The 21,146-nt window shown below is 35.5% G+C and overlaps 1 protein-coding gene across 1 annotated transcript in view; it reads right to left on the bottom strand.

Moving 5' to 3' along the window:
• FAM120C (family with sequence similarity 120 member C) overlaps nucleotides 1-21,146 on the bottom strand; it is a 147,323-nt gene that overhangs the window by 54,806 nt on the left and 71,371 nt on the right. The window contains exons 5-9 of the mRNA XM_036930844.2: nucleotides 16,360-16,462; nucleotides 15,724-15,800; nucleotides 15,057-15,319; nucleotides 14,017-14,290; nucleotides 13,205-13,376 (exon numbers count right to left, since the gene is read on the bottom strand). Of these exons, the coding sequence (XP_036786739.2) occupies nucleotides 13,205-13,376; nucleotides 14,017-14,290; nucleotides 15,057-15,319; nucleotides 15,724-15,800; nucleotides 16,360-16,462 (889 nt within the window). The remainder of the gene's footprint in view (nucleotides 1-13,204; nucleotides 13,377-14,016; nucleotides 14,291-15,056; nucleotides 15,320-15,723; nucleotides 15,801-16,359; nucleotides 16,463-21,146) is intronic.

Here is a 21,146-nt window from a genome sequence, read left to right on the forward strand (position 1 = left end):
AGTAAGTAAGGAGACAGAGGCACTGAACAACACATTAGAACAGATGGACCTAACAGACAACTACAGAACATTCCAACCAAAAGTAGCAGGATACACATTCACCCCAACTGTACATGGAATATTTTTCATTACAGACCACATACTAGGCCATAAAAAGAGCCTCAGTAAATTCAAAAACATTGAAATTGTACCAGGCAGCCTCTTAGACCACAAAGGTATGAAAGTAGAAATAAATTATGGAAAGAAAACAAAAAAGCCCATAAACACATGGAGGTTTAACAACTTGCTACTAAGTAATCAACGGATCAATGACCAAATTGAAACAGAAGTCAAGCAATAAATGGAGACAAATGATAACAATAACTCAACAGCCAAAAACGTTGGGATGCAGCGAAGGCAGTTCTAAGAGGAAAGTGTATGGCAATACAGACTTACCTCAAGAAAGAAGAACAATCTGAAATGTACAGTCTAAACTCAAAATTAATTAAAATAGAAAAGAAGAACAAATGATGCCCAAAGCCATAGGAGGGACATAATAAAAATCAGAGCAGAAATAAATGAAATCTAGAAGAGTAAAACTAGAGTAAAACAACAGAAACAATCAATGAAACCAGGAGATGGTTCTCTGAGAAAACAAACAAAAGAGATAAACCCCTAGCCAGACTTATAGAGAAAAAAAAGAGTGTGTATACACATAAACAAATTAGAAATGAAAAAGGAATAGTCACAAGGGAAGCCACGGTAATACAAAGAATTATTAGAGAATACTATGAAAATTATATGCCAATAAATTGGACAACCTAGAGGAAACAGACAACTTTCTAGAGAAATACAACCTTCCAAGCCTGACCCAAGAAGAAACAGAAAAACTGAAGACACCAATTACCATCAATGAAATCAAATTGGTAATAAAAAAACTACCTAAAAACAAAACTCTATGCTGAGATGGTTTCACAGTTGAATTCTACCAAACATTTAAAGAAGAGCTAATATCCATTGTTCTTAAAGTATTCCAAAAAGTAGAAGAGGAGGGAATACTTCCAAACTCATTATGAGGCCAGCATCACTCTAATACCAAAACCAGGCAAAGACACCACAAAAAAGAAAATTACAGACCAATATCCCTGATGAACATAGATGCAAAAATACTGAACAAAATATTAGCAAACTAAATTAAAAAATACATCAAAAAGATCATCCATCACAACCAAGTGTGATTTGTTCCAGAGAGTCAAGGAAGGTACAATATTCATAAATCAATCAACATCATAGACCAAATCAAACAAAAGGACAAAAATCACATGATCATCTCAATAGATGCTGAAAAAGCATTTGACAAAAATCCAACACCCATTCATGATAAAAATGCTCAAGAAAATGTGTACAGAGGGTAAATACCTCAATATAATAAAGGCCATATATGATAAACCCACAACCAATATCATAATAGTGAAAAGCTGAAAGCTTTTCCTTGAAGATCAGGAACAAGACAAGGATACCCACTCTCCCCACTTTTATTTAACACAGTACTGGAGGTCCTAGCCATGGTAATCAGAGAACACAAAGAGATAAAATGCATCTAAATTGGTAAGGAAGCAGTTAAACTGTCACTATTTGCAGATGACATGATATTATACATAGAAAACACTAGAGAATCCATCAAAAAGCTACTGGAACTAATAACTGAATTCAGCGAAGTTGCAGAGTACAAAATTAATACATAGAAATATGCTGCATTCTTATCTACTAACAATGAATTGGCAGAAGGAGATATCAAGACAACAATTCCATTTACAATTCCATCAAAAAGAATAAAATACCTAGGAATAAACCTAACCAAGGAAGTGAAAGTCCTATACCCTGAAAACTACAAGGCACTCACGAGAGAAGTTAAAGAGGACACTAACAAATGGAAACTCATCCCATGCTCTTGGCTAGGAAGAATTAATATTGTCAAAATGGCCATCCTGTCTAAAGCTATGTACAGATTCAATGCAATCCCTATCAAAATACCAACAGTATTCTTCAACGAACTAGAACAACTAGTTCTAAAATTCATATGGAACCACAGAAGACCCCAAATATCCAAAGTTACCCTGAGAAAGAAGAACTAAGCTGTGGGGGATTGTGCTTCCTGACTTCAAGCTCTACTACAAAGCTATAGTAATCAGAACAATTTGGTACTGGCACAAGAACAGACCCCATAAATCAATGGAAAACAATAAAGAGCCCAGATATAAACCCACAAATATATGGTCAAATAATATTTGATAAGGAAGCCATGAATATACAATGGGGGAAAAGAAGCCTCTTCAACAACTGGTGCTGACAAAACTGGACAACTACACGTAAGAGAATGAGACTGGATTATTGTCTAACTCCATAAACAAAAGTAAACTTGAAATGGATCAAAGAACTGAATGTAAGTTATGAAACCATAAAACTTTTAGAAGAAAACATAGGCAAAAATCTCTTGAATATAAACATGCGCAACTTTTTCCCGAACACATCTCCTTGGGCAAGGGATGCAAAATAAAAAATGAACAAGTGGGACTACATCAAACTAAAAAGCTTTTGTACAGCAGAGGATATCATAGCAGGACAGAAAGGTACCCTACAGTATAGGAGAATATATTCATAAATGATTTGCCCAATGAGGGGTAACATCCAAAATATATCAAGAACTCACATGCCTCAACACCCAAAAAACAAATAACCTGATTAAAATGGGCTGAAGATCTGAAGAGACACTTCTCCAGAGAAGAAATATGGATGGCCAACGGGCACATGAAAAGAGGCTCCACATCACTAATCACCAGGGAAATGGAAATTAACCACAATGAGATATCACCTCACACCAGTTGGTTTGCCAACATCCAAAAGAGAAAAACAACAAATGTTGGTGAGGAAGTGGAGAAGCGGAACCCTCCTACACTGTTTGTGGGAACGTAAATTAATTCAACCACTGTGGATAGCAGTATGGAGGGTTTTCAAAAAACTAAAAATACAACTACCATTTGACCCAGTAGTTCCACTCCTAAGAATTTACCCAAAGGAAACAAGATCTATGATTCAAAAGACATATACGCCCCTATATTTATCACTGCACTATTTACAATAGCCAAGATATGGAAGCAACTTAAGTGTCCATCAGTAGATGAATGGATTAAGAAGATGTGGTACATACACACAATGGGATAGTATTCAGCCATAAAAAGAAAACAAATTTTACCATTTGCAACAACATGGATGGAGCTAGAGGGTATTATGCTCAGTGACATAAGCCAGGTGGAGAAAGACAAGTACCAAATGATTTCACTCATTTGCAGAGTTTAACAGCAAAGCAAAACTGAAGGAACAAAACAGCAGACTCACAGACTCCAAGAAGGGACTAGCAGTTACCAAAGGGAAGGGGTTGGGGAGGGTGGGTGGAGAGGGAGAAGGGAATTGAGGGGTATTATGATTGGTACACATGGTGTGGGGGGTCATGGGGAAGACAGTGTAGCACAGAGAAGATAAGTAGTGACTCTGTGGCATCTTACTACACTGATGGACAGTGACTTCAATGGGGTATTGGAGGGAACTTGATAATATGGGTGAATGTTGAAAACTGTGTTGTTTACACAAAACCATCAGATTGTATATCAATGATACTTTAAGAAATTAAAGAAAGATTGTGCATCAATGATACTTTATTTACAAAATAAAACACACATACAAAGAATATTTACACCCGTATTGATGAGAGATATTGGTCTGAAGTGTTTTTATGTACTCTCTTTATTTGGTTTTGTTATCAGCGTAATTCTAGTATTAGGCTTCAAAGAATGAGTTAGGAGATACTCTCGTATTTAATGAAAAAAGTCTGTAGAATTCATGGTAATTCTTTTTTAGGTATTTGATAGAATTGTCCAGTGAAACCAACTGAAGCAGGTATCTCTTCTGGAAAGTTTTAAATTAAATTTATTATTTGTAAGATTATTTACATGATCTATTTCATTTTAGATGAGTTGTGGTAATTTGTGTATTATGAGAAACTGGCCCATTTTGTCTAAGTTATCACATTTATGTGTAGAGTTGTTTACAGTATCTACATATAATCCTTTTGGTGTCTGTTCTGATGATATGCTCTGTCTCATTCACATCAGTAATTTGTGTTCTCTATTTTTTTCTTTCCAGTATTGCTAGAAATTTGTCCATTTGCTTGTTCTTTACAAAAAAAATCACTGATTTTTCCATATTGGTTTTCTGTTTTCAATTTCCTTGATTTCTGGTTTTTTATCATTGTTATTTCCTCTGTTTTGCAGTAGGTTTAGTTTTTCTTCCTCTTGTTTCTTATAGTGAAAGCTTACATGATTGATTAAAGACTTCCTCTTTTGTTATAAGAACATTTAGTGGTATAAATTTCCCTGTCAACAATTATTTGGTTCCATCTCACAATCTGTAATGTGCTGTATATTGATTTTCACACTGTTCCATGTATTTTTCATTCCCTTGAGACTTCCTCTTTGTCCCATGGATTATATAGAACTGTTTTGTTTTCCTAGTATTTGTAGATTTTCCTGTTATCTTTCTTTTGTTGATTTCTAGTTTGATTCCATAGTGGTCTGAGAAGACACTCTATGATTTCATTCTTTCAAACTTATTGAGGTTTGTTTCATGGCCCAGGATATGATCTATCATGGCATATGTTCTGTGGACATGTGAAAAGATGTATATTGTGCTCTTGTTGCATATCCTATAAGAATTGATTAGGTCTTACTCATTGATGGTGGTGTTAAGTTCTGTATTCTTGCTGATTTTCTGTCTAGCTGTCCTACCCATTACTGACAGGGGAGCTGAAATCTCTAATTTATAATAATGGATTTGTCTATTTCTCATTGAAGTTGTATCAGATATTGTATCACGTATTTCATAGCTCTGTTGTTTGGTGATACACATTAGGATTGTTGTGTCTTCTTGATGGACCAACCTTTTACCATTAAGTTATGGCCCTTGCAGTTCCCGGTAATTTTCTTTGCTCTAATGTGTACTTTATGTCGTATGAATACAGCTATTCCTACTTTCTTTTGATTGATGACTTAATAGTATATCATTTATTATCCTTTTACTTTCAGCCTATTTCTTTTATCTACTTTTCAAGTGAATTTATTTGTAGATATCATATAGCTGGGTCATGTTTTTTATCCAGTCTGTCAATCTCTGTACTTCAGTGTAGTTAGACCACTTACATTTAATGCAATTATTAATACGTTATGGCTTAAGTCTGTCATTTTATTTTTCTTCTGTTTCTTTGCATTCTTATTCTCCCCTTCCTGTGGTTTACATGAACTTATTTTAGAATTCTATTTTTATTTTTCTACAATGTTTGTGACTATATTTCTTTGTATAGCTTTCAAGTGCATTTTTCTTGGTATAAAGTTATCTATAAATTTGCCACAGTATACTGGTGTTGATATTTTACCAGTTGAAGTGAGGTACAGTAACCTGATCTGTTGTTTTTATGCTCCTCCATTTATAATTACCTTAGATATTCTCTCTACAGACATTGAAAACCCCATTAAACAGTGTTAGTTTTTACTTCAACTGTGAAACATAATTTAGAAAATTCAAGAGGAGGAAAGTCTATTGTATTTACCCATATTTTTCTATTCATTTCATTGTTTAACTTCCTTCCTGATGTTCCAAGACTGCTTCTTTTATTATTTCCTTTCTATGTAGAGACCTACCTTTAAAAAAAAACTTAAAAGTGAACTACAGTTCAATTGAAGTATAAGTCAATACAGGCTTACAATATTAGATTATTTTCAGGTGTACAATGATTGAACAATTACCTGTATTACAGAATTCTCACCATGATAAGAGTACTTAAAACCTGATACCATACAGTGTTTTTACAATGCATTGACAATATTTCCTATACTGTACATTTTTGTCTCCATGCCTTTAAATATTTTACAACGTGAAGTCTGTACTTCTTTATTCACTTCACAAATTTTGCCCATCCCCCTAAGCACTTTCCCCTATGACAACCACCAGAATATTTTCTGTATTTACAAGTCTATTTCTCTTTTTGTTTGTTTCTTGTGCTTTTTTTTTTTAGATTTAGTATAGAAGTGAAATCCTATGGTATTTGTCCTTCTCTGTCTGACTTATTCACTTAGAATAATACCCTCTAGGTCCATCTATGTTGTTACAAATGGCAAGATTTCCTTTTTATGGCAGGATAATAATCCATTGCTATACATCTACCTATACTTTATCCATTCATCTACTAACAGACACTTATGTTGCAACAGTAAATAATGTGACAATAAGCATAGGAGTGCATCTTTTTGAATCAGAGATTTTTTCTTCGGGTAAACTCCCGGAAGTGGAATTGCTAGACTGTATGGTATTTCTATTTTTAGTTATTTGACAAACCTCCATACTGCTTTCCTTAGTGGCTGCATTCCTACTAACAGTGTAGGACAGATCCCTTTTCTCCAAATCCTCACTAACACTTGTTATTTCTTGTCTTTTGGATGGCAGCCATTCTGATTGGTGTGAGGTGATACCCCACTGTGGTTTTAATATGCATTTCACTGATGATGAGAGATATTGAGTATCCTTCCATGTGTCTATTGGCTATGTGCTTGTATGTCTTTAGGAAAATGTCTATTCAGGTCCTCTGCCCATTTTTTGAGCAAATTATTTGGGGTTTTTTGATGTTGAGTTACGTGAATTCTTTATTTATTTTGGATGTTAATCCCTTATCAGATATATCATTTGTGAATATATTCTCCCATTCAGTAGGCTGCCTTTTTGTTTTGTTGATGGTTTCCTTTACTGTGTAGAAGCTTTCTAGTTTGATGTAGTCCCATTTGTTTATATTTGCGTTTGTTTCCCCTGCCTGGAGAGACATACCCAGAAAAAAATTGCTAAGGTTTATGTCCAGGAGTTTACTGCCTGTTTTTCTCTTTAGGAATTTCATGATTTCAGGTGTTACATTTAGTAGTTTAATCGATTTCAAGTTTATTTTTTTGTATAGTAAGACAGTGCTCCAGTTTTACTCTTTTGTAGGTAGCTTTCCAGATTTCCCAACATCATTTATTGAAGAGACTGTCTTTTCCCCACTTGCAGAGTACAGGCCTTTCATTTCCTTGGTTAAATTCATACCTAGGTATATTTTTCTTTCAGTGCAATTGTAAATAGCTGTTCTCTTAATTTCTCATTCTGCTAGTTCATTGTTAACATATAGAAATGCAATAGATTTCTGTATATTAATTTTGTACCCTGGAACTTCAGCAAATTCATTTATTAGTATTAGTTCTAATAGCTTTTGGTTGGATTCTTTAGGGTTTGCTATATATGGTACCATGTCTTGAGCAAATAGTGGTAATTTTTTTTATTATTACCAATTTGGATGCCTTTTATTCCCTTTTTCTTACATGATTGCTATGGCTAGTACTTCCAGTACTATGTTGAATAAAAGTGGTGAGTGGGCATCCTTGTCTTGTTTCTAATCTTAGAGGAAAAGATTTTAGCTTTTCGCCACTGATTATGCTAGTTGTGAGTTTGTCAAATATAGCCCAAAGTATGTGTTGAGGTATGTTCTTTCTATACCCATTTTATTGAGAGTTTTTATTATGAATTGATGGTGAATTTTATCAAATGTCTTTCTGCATCTATTCAGATGATATGGATTTATTCTTTGTGCTAATGTGGCATATCACACTTATTAATGTGCATATATTAAACCATTATTGCATCCCTAGAATAAATCTTACTTGGTCATGGTGACTGAATCTTTTAGTGTATTTTTGAATTTGGTGTACTAATATTTTATAGAGGATATATAAATATACATCTATGTTATTCATATGTTATCATGTTATTCATATGTAAATATGTTATCATAACATATGAATATGTTAATCATAACATATTCATATGTTATTCATATGTAAATATGTTATCAAATTTACATCTATGTTCATCAGGGATATTGGTCTGTTATTTTCCTTTTTTGTTTTGTATTCAACTAGTTTGGGTATCAGAGTGATACTGGCCTTTAGAATGAACTTGAAAGCTTTCATTCTTCTATTTTTTCGAATAGTTTGATAAAAATAGATATTAACTCTTCAAATGCTTGGCAGAATTCAGCCATCTGCTCCAGGCCTTTGTTTCCTGTGAGTGTTTTGATTACCAATTTAATTTAATTAGTAGCAATTGGTCTCCAGATTTTCTAATTATTCCTGGATCAGTCTTGGAAGAGTCTGTGTTTCTAGGAGTTTACCCATGTCATCTAGGTTGTCCAATTGGTTGGCATATAATTTTTGTTAGTAACCTCTTATAATTCTTTGTATTTACATGATGTTGGTTAAAACTTCATTTCTGATTTTATTTGAGTCCTCTCTCTATATATTTCTTCATGAGCCTGGCTAAAGGTTTGTCAATATTTAAAATCTTTTCATATAATGAGTTCTTAGCTTCACTGATCTTTCCTATTGTTTTTTATATCTCTATTTCACTTATTTCTGTTCTGATATTTATTACTTCCTTCCTTGTACTAACTATGGGCTCTGTTTGGTCTTCCCTTTCTAGTTCCTTTAGTAATGTTAGATTGTGTATTTCAGATATTTCTTGTTTCTTGAGGTAGGTGTGTATATTCCCTTGGAATTGCTTTTGTTGTGTCCCAAAGATTTTGAACCACTGTATTTTTATTTTTGTTTGTCTCCAAGTATTTTTTTATTTCCTCTTTCGATTTCTTCACTGACTTATTGTTTAGTAGAGTACTGTTCAGACTGCATGTGTTTCTTTTTTTTCTGGTTTTGCTCTTGTGATCGATTTCTAGTTTTATGCCATTTTGTTCAGAAAAGATGCTTGCTATGATTTTAGTCACTTTCACTTTATTGAGACTTGTTTTGTGGTCTAACACGTGACCTATCATGGACAATGTTCCATGTGCACTTGAAAAGAATGTGTTTTCTGTTGGATGGAATGTTATGTATATATCTGTTAAGCCCATCTAGTCTAATATGCCATTCAATGTGACTGTTTCCTTATTGACTTTCTGTCTGGATGATCTATCCATTGACTTAAGTGGGGTATTAAAGTCTCCCACTATAACTGTGTTACTGTCAATTCATTTCTTTGTCTGTTAATACTTGCTGTATATAGTTAGGTGTTCCTATGCTTGATGCATAGATATTTACAATTGTTACAGCTTCTTTTTGGATTGACTCCTTTATTATTATGTAATGCCATTCCTCACCTTTTGTTACAGACTTTGTTTTGAAGTTTATTTTGTCTGATATAAGTATTGCTACTCCAGCTTTTTTTTCCCACTTCCATTTGCATGGAATTTCTTTTTCCATCCTTTCATTTTCAGTCTATATGTACCCATTGGTGTTAAGTGAGTCTCTGGTAGGTAGCGTATAAATGGGTCTTGTTTTTTCATCCATTTTGTCAACCTCTGTCTTTTGATTGGAGCATTTACATTTAGAGTAATTATTGATAGGTATGACTTATTGCCATTTTGTTAATTGTATTTGGTTGTTCTTGCAGTTCATTTTTGTTCCCTTTCTTGCTCTCTTCCCTTGAGATTGATGACTTTAATATTATAATTGAATTCCTTTGTCTTTTCTTTTTATGTATCTATGACAGGTTTTTGGATAGCGGTTATCATGAGACTCTTACGTGATATATACATGGTATATAGGAGTGTATATTAAGTTGATGGTCAGTTACATTCAAACCCATTTAAAAAGCACTACTTTTTTACTTCCCCATCTCTATGTTTTATGTATACAATATCATATTTTACATCTTTTATTCTGTGATTCCCTTAACTAATTTTTTTAGATGTAAATGATTTTACAACTTTGTCTTTTAACCTTCATATTAGCTTTTAAGTGACTGATCTACTACCTTTACTATATGTTTTACCAGTGAAATTTTTTCCTTCATAATTTTCTTACTTCTAGATATGGCCTTTTCCCCTTTCTGCTTAAATATGTCCCTTAAACATTTCTTATAAGACTAATTTTGTGCTGACGAACTCCTTTAACTTTTGTTTATCTGGGAAACTCATTTTCTCTCCAATTCTGAATGATAATGTTGCCGGGTAGAATACTCGTCAGTTTTTCATTTTAGTAATTTGAATATATCATGCCACAACATTCTGTCCTGTAAAGTTTCTACTGAAAAACCAGCTTATGGGGTTTCCTTGTATGCAACTAGTTTCTTCTCTCTTGATGCTTTTAATACTCTGTTTATCTTTAATTTTTGACATTTTAATTACTATCTTGTTTGGGCCTTTCTGTTCTCCCTAGACCTGGATGTCTGTTACTTCTATTTAGGGCAGTTTTCCGCTATTATTTCTTCAAATAAGTTTTCCACCCCTTTTCCTCTCTTTTTTCCTTCTGAGACTCCTATATTGCAAATGTTAGGATGTTTTATGCTGTTGCAGAGGTTCCTTAACCTCTCCTTATTTCTTTTTGTTCTTTTTCCTTTCTGCTGTTCATTTTTGAGTGCTTTCCATTCCTGTCTTCAAGAGCACTTACCAGTTCTTCTGCATCTTCTAACCTGCTTTTGATTCCCTCTAGTATATTTTCCATTTTGTTTACTGTATTCATCTTTCACAGGATCTTTTTTCTATGTTCTATCTCTACTGAAGTTCTCATTGATTTCACCCACTCTTTTCCCTAGTCCAGTGAGCATATATATAACCATTTCTTTGAATTCCTTCTCAGGTACATTGCTTAACTCTATTTTGTTTAGTTCTCCTTCAGTTTTCTCTTATCATTTTGTTCGAAGCATATTCCTCTTTCTCATTTTATCTGACTTTTTGTCTTTGTTTCTATGAATTAGGTAAAACAGCTACTCTTCAGTCTTGAAGGAGTGAACTTGTGTAGGAACATCCCTTTTGTAGACTGCACATGCTTGGTGGTTCAGGCAGGCTGACTTTTGGTATAGTGGGCGTGACCTTAGGTTCCTGAGCATTCTACCCAGTGGGTGCTCTGAAAGGACTCCTGGAGTTGAAGCAGGTGAAGTGAATCTGTGCGTGGGTTCTCTCAGTAATATCCCTCCCTATTGCAGTTACTAGTGTTGGGGGGTGGGGTTCCATTCATTACCATGTCGCCATCACTCATGCCATTGTATATGTAACCTTTATATCTTTGTTGTACAGAAACTGTTCAATCAGCCCTCATTTCCTGTGCAAGAGGAACTGCACTATTTGTAGTTGTTGACTCAGTGTGTCTGTGGGAGGAGATGAATTCAGGGTCTTTTGACATCACCATCTTGGACCCAAGAACTATCTTGGGCCATAATTTGACTGTAGGTATGCTTGTGAAAAAAATATCCTAATTTTCCTTCATCTGAGAATGCCTTCGTTTCCTCTTCATTCCCAGACGACATATTTGTTTGACAGTTCTTTTCTTTTAACCCCCTGAAAATATGCTACCTCCCTCTGGACTCCATTTCTTCTAAGAGAGATCAGCTATCATTCGCATTGTTTTTCCCCTCTAGGTAAAGCATTGTTTCTGTGGCTGCTTTCAATAATTTTTAATTTTTCTGTGTTTAATTTTCAAAGGTTTAATCATGATGTATCTTGGCATCAATTTCTTAGGGTTTATACTGTTTATAATTAAATCAGCTTCTTGAATATGTGGGCATATGTTTTTTTGCCCAGTGTGGTAATATTTCAACCATTATTTGAATACTTTTGCAATCCCACCCTATTTCTCCTCTTTCTTGGACTCTGATGACAGAAATATTAGACCTTTTGTTATAGTCCACTGTTTCTTGTTCATTTTTTTTTTCAGTCTATTTTCTCTCTGCAATTCTATTGGGTAATTTCTGTTGTTCTGTCTACAAGTTCAGTGATTATTTCCTCTGTTGTCTCCAACCTGCTATTTAACTCAATTACTGAGTACTTTATTTCAGTTACTGTATTTTTTAGTTCTTAATTTCCACTTGTTCTTCTCTGTATCTTCTATTTCTTTGTTAAAAATTTCTATTTTGTATTTGTATCAAGTATGTTCTCAATTGTTTGTCAAAGCATTTTTATTATGGCTGCTTTGAAAGCTTTGCTGGGTAATTGAAACATCTGTGTCACTGCAGTGTTGGCATATATTGATTTTCTTTCCTCGGTCAGTTTGATATCTCTTCAAAATCTTTCTGGTTTTTGGAATGATGAAGGATTTTCAGTTGAAACCTGGACATTTTGGGTATTATTTTAAAAGAACCTGGATCTCATTTAAATACTGTGTTTTAGTATGTATTTTCTGACATCACTCTGGTGGGTGAAGGGGGATGCTGTCTAATTACTTCCCTGTGGCAGTGGATGTCCTGGCTCCCCATATGGTCTTATCTGACACCTCCCAGCAGGACCAAGTGTCACATCTTGTTACAGTCTAGCAACAGTAGAAGTCTAGCTCTTCATTCAGCCTTTGCTGGTTGGAGTGAGGGTAGGCTTGTTTTTCTGTGGTCTTTGGCTGGAGTAGAGTAGTTATTATCTAAAAACTTTCTATATTGCTAGGTTGTTCCTTTTGGGTCCTTTGACTAGATAGAGCAGGTTTTTGGGGGGCTTTTATTGGTCTGTACCTGTTGGTGTTTCTGGACCACCAGCTTGCCCTGCACCCAATTTAGGATATATGAAGCAAAAAGAAAACCCAGGGAACTCACCACTGTGTAATTCCTTGGATCCCAAGGACTTAGCCAGTCTAGCTTCTTTGCTTCACCATCTAGAGTGTTGTGTGCTTATTGTATACATTATATCCTGGGGTTTTAGTTGTATTTAGCAGGAGGAATGGGGAAAAGTACATCTATTCCATCTTCCAAGAAGCAGAAATCTAGAGAGTTCTTTTGAATACACTAATTTGACCATGTCATTCTGCAGCTTAAAACACCTCAATGGCTCCAACTACCTATAAGATCAAACCCCAAAACAAAACCTCACTGAGAAAAAGAGACTGTGTTAGAAACAATTCTATATTCCTAAAACCTAGCATGATTCTTATAAGTAGTAATCACTCTGAACGCTTAATGATTAAAGAATTGGGGCTTAATACATTTCCCATGCCTACAGGTATTCTGGCAAACTACACATTTCCTTGAAGACTGCCCCATAGCCAAAAGCATGATATGCTTTGCACAGACGTTCCACTCTGAGTCAAGCTCTGAGAGATATGTCAAAGTCTTACCTTTCTACACTTACCTTCCACAGGGAGCCGCCGCCTTATGGCTAGACGTTCCATTTTCCGTTGTGTTTCTGCCAGACTGAAAAGGACCCCATACACATATTGACGAGCTGATCGGAAAAGGAGAGCAGCTGGAGGCAGCTCCATGTTACACTCATCCTCAATACATACGGGGATCTTAATCTCACCCTAATAAGAAAAGTGCCCGGGGAAAGGAGAAAATGAGTTACCTCAAGGTTTGGAATTGAGCTGAGAAGAACCAGTAATAAATACAGGCTCTGTAGCTTAGCTGCTAAATTTTCTACTTGTATTTAAACAGAGTTTCAGGCTAAAAAGAAGTTGTACCCAGTCAGCTGATGCCAGCCAGCTTCAAAGCTATGTTCCATTTTACAATTTTCTGCTATGATGACTATAGTTGACTGAATGGGCAGAGTCCATCTTAGACAATTTGGTGGGGGATATATATGTATGGTAAGACTGGAGGAGGGCAACAGCTCTGGAGAAGTAATGCATGAAGTAAACAAGGACATAAAGTCCTCTTAGATTATGTCCATCCCTAGACCAGTCACCAACTTGGCACATTTTCTTATTTCAAAATCTCACAATCCCACTTCTCTTCTCAGGGCCTCATTTATTGCAGATTCCCATCTACTGCTTGTCTCATGTCACCTGAGGCCCTAAATACAATGAGGAGCCCCAGCACCCTTGGTCTCTTTTTATCTCCCTTCAAATACCAATGACCAGAATTTTCCCTGGTAACTTGACATTTTTGGGAAGTGTGAAGTGCAGTGTTAAGAGCAGGGAGGTAGGTGCTGATGGGCTCTCTCACCTTAGTGAGGACATGGTAGATATATGGGTACATAAGACCCCTTCGGTGTCTATGTTCAGCAACCCTCAAGACTTCTGGAGCTACTGGAGGTAAGGGCGGAATGGTGATGTCCATGTGGTTCCGCGTAGACATAGACAGTAGAGATGGGATGTGAGGCTCACCATCAGCCAGGTTGGCATCTGAAACTCCAGCACTGATGGACTGTACCCAGGACTCTCTGTCATCATTTGGAGCCTCCCATCCTGGATGCTGCTGAAGTGATTCTGTGATGTGACTAAAAAATTTAGAATGACAGTATAGAACAGAGAAAGGAGGTGGATAAAAGATACTCCAGCTCAAGGTATCTGTTTTGATTCCAAGGAATCTTATGAATCTGGAAAACAGGGCCCAAGGTTAGCAATGGACCTGATACTTTTTCTCTCAGTGGCCAACACTGCCCTCCTTGCTTTTCATCTGACATGTACCGAAGTGATCAAAAGTCATGGGAACCATTCTGAATCCTTCACACCTTTAAGAGGCCATGACTAAAGCTTGCTTATATTCTAAGAAAATAATTACAATTGAAACATCAAGGCAGTTCTGTTTCCCAGGAATAATCTGTTTAGAAGAATAATCTAACAACAAATGAAACCCCACTGCTTTAATCCTCATAACTCTTAGTTACTAAGCAATATAACTGCCTAGTCAATTGTTCTAATACTTAAACTATATAAATCTTTTTCATTTTTCTTAGATTCAATCCATCCCCCTAACAAATTGAGAAATGACAGCTAAGATATGTAACACACCCATACCAGGGCTTCCCTAACCAGCTGCTATACTCCCTTTTGCCTCAGTAGCCAGAGCATCTGAGAATCACCACCTGAACAGGGTCAAAATGAGCATTAAGTGGCTAGGCATAGTTTTCCTACTTTGATTAAAAGCAAAGAGTAACAGAGGAAAGCCAGAAACATACACTTCCCCACACCCCTTTTGTGTTGGGCAAAACAATACAGTTACTTCAGAAGTCTGTTCCATTGAGTGCCTGTACAGATACTTACTCAGAGCTAGCACCATTTGGCTCATCACCATCAGAGGAAGAGGAGTGGGAAGAGTCTGGTCCCAAAGAAGGTGCAGCTTTGGAAGTCAGATAATTGGGAAACTGGGATGCAGAGGAGTCATAAGAGACAGCCCAATTGGCAAATGGGCTGTCTTGCAGCATGGAATCCTCAGAAAAAGCATGGGGGGAGAAGAGAAGAGACGAGTTGGGTCCCACTGGGAATGGTGCTGGATATTTTGTTTTCTGGGGCACGTGGTGAGAAAACTAAAGGATAAAACAGACAGAAACACTATTTAACATTTTATTAGGCTCTAAAATGGTTCCCTTTGGAGTTGTGACATATATGATGCCAAGTAGCAGAAATTCTTGGGATACAAAGAACCTACAGAGAATAACAGAAATAATCGTAATAGTGATATATTGACAGAAATCTCCAGGACGATGGACCAACCTACATCTCTTAGAAAACCATTATCTGCCATTAGCTAATCAACCTTCACATTGCCCCAGTATGTCAGCCTCAAGTTAAGAAAGTGACATAGGTATATACAACCTCAACACTTTGATAACATTGAATCACCCCAACTCCTTAACTAAGATTATAAAAATCAGTAACCAATGTGAGTTTAATGCTAACAAATGATCTCAGGTATCTTAAAAGATATTACCATTGGCTTTCCAGCAGAGATACTGCCCATTTGATTTCGTGGAAGGGAAGGATTTCCAAGCCGATTATTCCGAAAACCTGAAGTCAAGAGAAAGTGCTATGCTTAAGTCAATCCCAATAATTCTACCATGTTGCATTCTGCTAACCCTATATCACTTGAAAATTATTAATAAATAAGTTATAATTTATTGAACAGCAGCTATGTGCCATGCCTGGAATCTTATATAAACTATTTTATCTGATAACATCCTATAAAGTAGGAATCATGAGCCACATTTTATACAAATGTGACTTGTCAAGATCACACAGCTAGTAAACAGCAGAGGTGGAATTCAAACTTAGGTCTGACCCCAAAGAAAGGGTTATTTTATACAAACCAGGTCACCATGGAGGTCAGTGCCACAAGGAGCCCAAACTTAAGGAGACAGCACTGGACCCCATCTATAAATTTGACAAATCAGGGTCCTGCCTGATGTCAGCTCACTTTTTATCTGGAAATCAGAAAAAGAATGTCTACCAAATAGGTATGACTTCTAGAACACAATACAAACAAGTGATGCTACTCTGGCTCAGGAATTCCTGAGGGACTCAGTTTTCCCTATGGACAAAGTAGCCTGGGGTCAGACAGAAGCCTTACCTGGAAAGGAGGAAGGACCCACTGGCAGCGAAGAGATTTTGGTTGTGACTGAATAGTACTCAACTGCTTTCTTAAATCGCTCAATTTTATCTTCTGTCCTAGACTGGATGTTGGAACATCAGATGTTCAGAAGAAGAAACAACATGAGAGTGCCTTTTTATGCAATTTATATTTGAGAGTCAAAACAGTGGCAGAAATAAAATATTTAAAGAAACCCAAAAGAGCAATTTTTCACATTGCAGAAAAAGTGAGGTAGGCAAAAAGCATTACAAAACATAAAATCCGGAATACTTAAAAAAATTAAATCTAAAAATAAAGTTTACTTACATTTTGTAATATTTTTAAATGGTCATATGATCATTAGAAAAAATACCTAAGGATTAGGGGGAAAAAAGTTACACAGTATCACCACCCAAAGATATTTTGGTGTGTTTGCTTCCAGTATTTTTAAAAATAAACTTTACTGGTTGAAGTGTCACTGGCCTATTTTAATACACATATTTTTCTACAGTTGATACCATACTCTATGCACAATTTTGTGTCCTGCTTTATTGTAAGATAATTGTAAGTGGCTGTATATTTTTTCATTATAAATGTATCATAAATCATGTAACTACTTCCCTAATACCTGATATTTAGGTTGTTTCTCACATTTGCTTATTTTAAGTTAGGCAGCAAAGAACATATAAGTACACATAAGTTATTTCTAGATTCCAGATTATGTCCTTAGGAAAATGCCCCAAAAGTGGAATTATTGGTTCCAAAGATATGAACACTGAAACCAAAAGCACTTAAACATATATAAAAACCACAAACAGGGGCACTATATTTCCAACCAAGATGGTTAAAAGTAATGACGATAAATATCAAGCATTGGTAAGGATATGGAGTAACTTTGCTTGTGGGAATGTATATTGGTACAGTTTGGAAAACAGTTTGACAGTTTCCTATAAAGGTAAACATATAATACCACATGGCACAGCAATCCTACTCCTAAATATTTACTCAGGATAAAGGAGTACAAATGTCACCCAGAATATGCAAACAAGAATGCTAAAAACAGCTTTATAGTCCCAAACTGGAAACAACTCAAATGTAAATCTACACAAGAATGGATAAATCGGGGTATACTCAAACAATGGAATACTATACAGTGATTAAAAAGAACAAAGTACTGACACAACAACAATATGGATAATCTCAAAGATGTTATACTGAGTGAAAGAAGAGATACCAAAGAGTACATATAAAGTTCAAGTAGAAGCAAAACTAACCTTTGGCAAGAAAAGTGAAAATACTATTATCTCTCTGGGGTTGGGGCTGAATAAAAAGGGGCTTTCCCTTATCAAGCCTTTTCCTATATAATATTAAAGTCCTCTTGAATATAATTTTTCATAATATTTCATCAAATGGAATATAAGATATTAAAGTTATTTCTGATTTCTCATTACAAATAATGCTGATAGGTATTTTTACCTAAGTTTCTCGGGTATTTCATAGGGCATAAATGTGGAATTACTAGGTCAAGGGATATGGTCATTTTCAAAGATCTTTGACACATGATACTAAATCCCTTTCTAAAATAGAGTTACGTTCTCATTACCAGTGCATGAGAGCACCCCATTCACCATATAGCCCCAGGGTTGAGTTTTTTCTACAAAAAAAATCATCTAGCTGTAACAAACATTTGCTTCTTATAAAAACATTAAAATATATAATCAAAAGAGAGAAAATTTAAAACATAATTTTATCTTTCAGTTTGTACTTGTTAACACCCCAGGATCTATACAGCATTTCAGATCTCTGTGTGCATGCATGTATTCACATGTACACAGAAATCAAGATCTCCAGATCTTCTAGCCTCACTTAGAAGCAAAATCACTCTCTCAAAAATTTGACTTAACAAAATTGTTTGGAAAAAGGGTTCCAAATCTAAGGAATGTTTGCAAATTACTGACTTACGAAACGAGATCTAATAACATTCCATTGTACTAAGGTTCCACTATTTATATATGATTTCCTTATTATATTTAACAACACAAATAAAAACTATCTCCTAGAAGATACATGCCATACACAGAGTCTTCCTTAATATTTCTACTTCTGCACTCACTCCCTTTACTAGAAGTGACCACTGTTACCAGTTTGGTATGTCTTGTTATAACTTCTGCTATGTTTATACACATATATGTATCTATACGAATACAGTTTTGCTTTTTTCACATAAATGAAATCACATCATCATACTGTTTTTCAACTTGCTTTTTTGTACTTAACAATATGTCTTGTAAACTATTCAATGTTAGTGAGTACAGATCCATGACCCACTGAAATGGGTCATGAAATGAAATACTGCGCTACGTATACTTCCCTCAATGTATCACGTGTTCCATGCCCTGACAGGTAAACATTTACTCTTCAAGAAGCACCACTTTCATGAAACTTTTATTGTATTTTTTTCTTTGTAATACTTATGTATCTGCTTCTGCCTCCCCATTTAACCTAAGTTCTGTGAGGTCAAAGAACAGATAACTCACATTTATATCCTAGTGTGTAGCATAGAGCCTTGTCTACTGAAGTTCATTATTTCATAAAATGATGTTTATGACAATTATACCCAACAACAATGAAAAATGGTTTAAGAAATGTTAAGTGAAAAAAGCAGGTTAAAAATTTTTACACAGAGATGACCACCACATCAAGACATACTTATAGAGGAGACAAGGAAACATTGTAAAATATTCAGGGTGGAATTGCAAGCAAAGGCTTTTTCTTTGTCTGTTCTTTTCTTTTTTAAGTGAAAAAGAGGATCCTTGTTATTAAGAATAGTGATTATCTAAGTACCAAAATTCATGAAGCTACAAAGTGAAGTGAAAGTTGTAACATTAAACATATTCACCACTGAACTGAAGTTATAACTTTTTCCCTCCATCTATACATGATGGAATATTATTCAGCCATAAAAAGGAAGGAAATTCTAACACATGCTACTACAGCATGAATGAACCTTGAGGACATTATGCTAAGTGAAATAAGCCAACCACAAAAAGCCAAATACCGTATGATTCCATTTATATGAAGTATTTAATGTCAAAATTATAGAGACAGAAAGCAGAATGGTGGTTGCCAGGGGCTGCTTGGCAGTGGGGGAAAGGAGAGTTACTATTTAATGGGTACAGAGTTTCAGTTTTACAAGATGAAAAAGTTATGGAGATGGATAATGGTGATGGCCACAGAACATTATGAATGTATTTAATACCACTGAACTGTACACTTAAAATCATTAAGATGGTAAATTTTGTGTTCTATGTACTTTACCACAATAAAAAATATTGGAAGGAAAATGTATTCTCCATCTAAACTGTATCCCCACTTAATACTAACTAGTATCTCTCTCTACCCAAGATGTCAATTTCTCTCTTTGGGGGTCAGAATCTTCTTAATTGTCTCATACAAACAGCTAAAAAGTGCAAATCAACAAGGTGAATGATCATATCTGTCATAAAGGTGAGGATATCCTAAAGTCAAGGAAAATGATGGAGAACTACTCACATCATGCTACAAGCCATGGACGAATGACATAGCCAAGGAAAAATCTAGTAGAGTTAGTGTTTAACAACGGTGGAAGAGAGAATTAAGAAAGATGATGTCAGGAGAGGCACTTAAAAAGAGAATGGTTTGAATACCAAAAGAATATAAGTCCTTATGGCAAATAAAACCCAAGTATACTTTTTATAAAAAACAACCCTCTGTATGATTGCACTAGAAGTTTAATATAATAACAGATTGTCGTATTACAAAATTTTGTTAGGAAAACTTATGCCCCCAAACCAAGCACTGATTTTATCCTTGGTAAGATGGAATACGCACACATTCCCTTGTTCCAACCAAAGGTAGTTAGAAAAACTAGGAACAGCTAATTAAAGAACTCTGAAAACTAAACAGTAGAAGGAGCATTGGGGAAGAAGACGAAAATTTAAAGTACCATGAACCAAGGATGAATTTGGCATTTCTTTTTCCTCTAGTACCTCCTGGTGTGGACACAATGCCACCTGAAATCTGGAAGCATCCATTGATGTGGACAGAGAAAGCACCAGGAGAAACATTCTCCAGTTCTGACTGAAGAGTGGGAAATGGGGGTCACTGAAAACTCAAGAAAGTGTAATGGAAACACACAATTTTTCTTTCTTTCTTGTTTTTCTGTTCTCATGTGTGCCAGCCCAAAGCAAACCTGTGGTGGCAGTGGCAATAGGGCAAAAACAGGAAACTAAAACTCTGAATGATGGTAACTTTCCTCTCTAATCACAGAAGCAGTGATCTTACAAGGGTGGGAGTGAGCCTTTAATGCTTCTTTTCTTTGTCCTCCTGCTGCTTGGATCCTGACACTGAAAAAGTGGCCCAATGAACCAGGAAGTACTGAAAACATCACAGAGAGGGAGCAGCACATGTATGGATCTGACACTAAACAATAGAACAAACACTGAGAAATGAAGAGATAAACCACTGCCCATGTACCAGACTGGTCATTGGATAGCATACACACCAGACCAATCCAAAGAGATTTGCAAAGGCTTCGAAAACTGCACTGTCACTGAAACCACAGCCCACAGAAAGATGGTGAGAACTTGTGGTCTGAACCTAACTGGGTCAATTGCCTCCTAACACAAAACAATCAACATTCCCCATCATACTAAACAAGACCAATAATCTTATAGCATAATATTAAATATGTCTAAGATAAAATCTAAAATTACTTGGCCTGGGCAGAAACAGGAAAATCTTAACTT

This window comes from Manis pentadactyla, chromosome X (assembly GCF_030020395.1).
Source record: "Manis pentadactyla isolate mManPen7 chromosome X, mManPen7.hap1, whole genome shotgun sequence".
NCBI lineage: Eukaryota > Metazoa > Chordata > Mammalia > Pholidota > Manidae > Manis > Manis pentadactyla.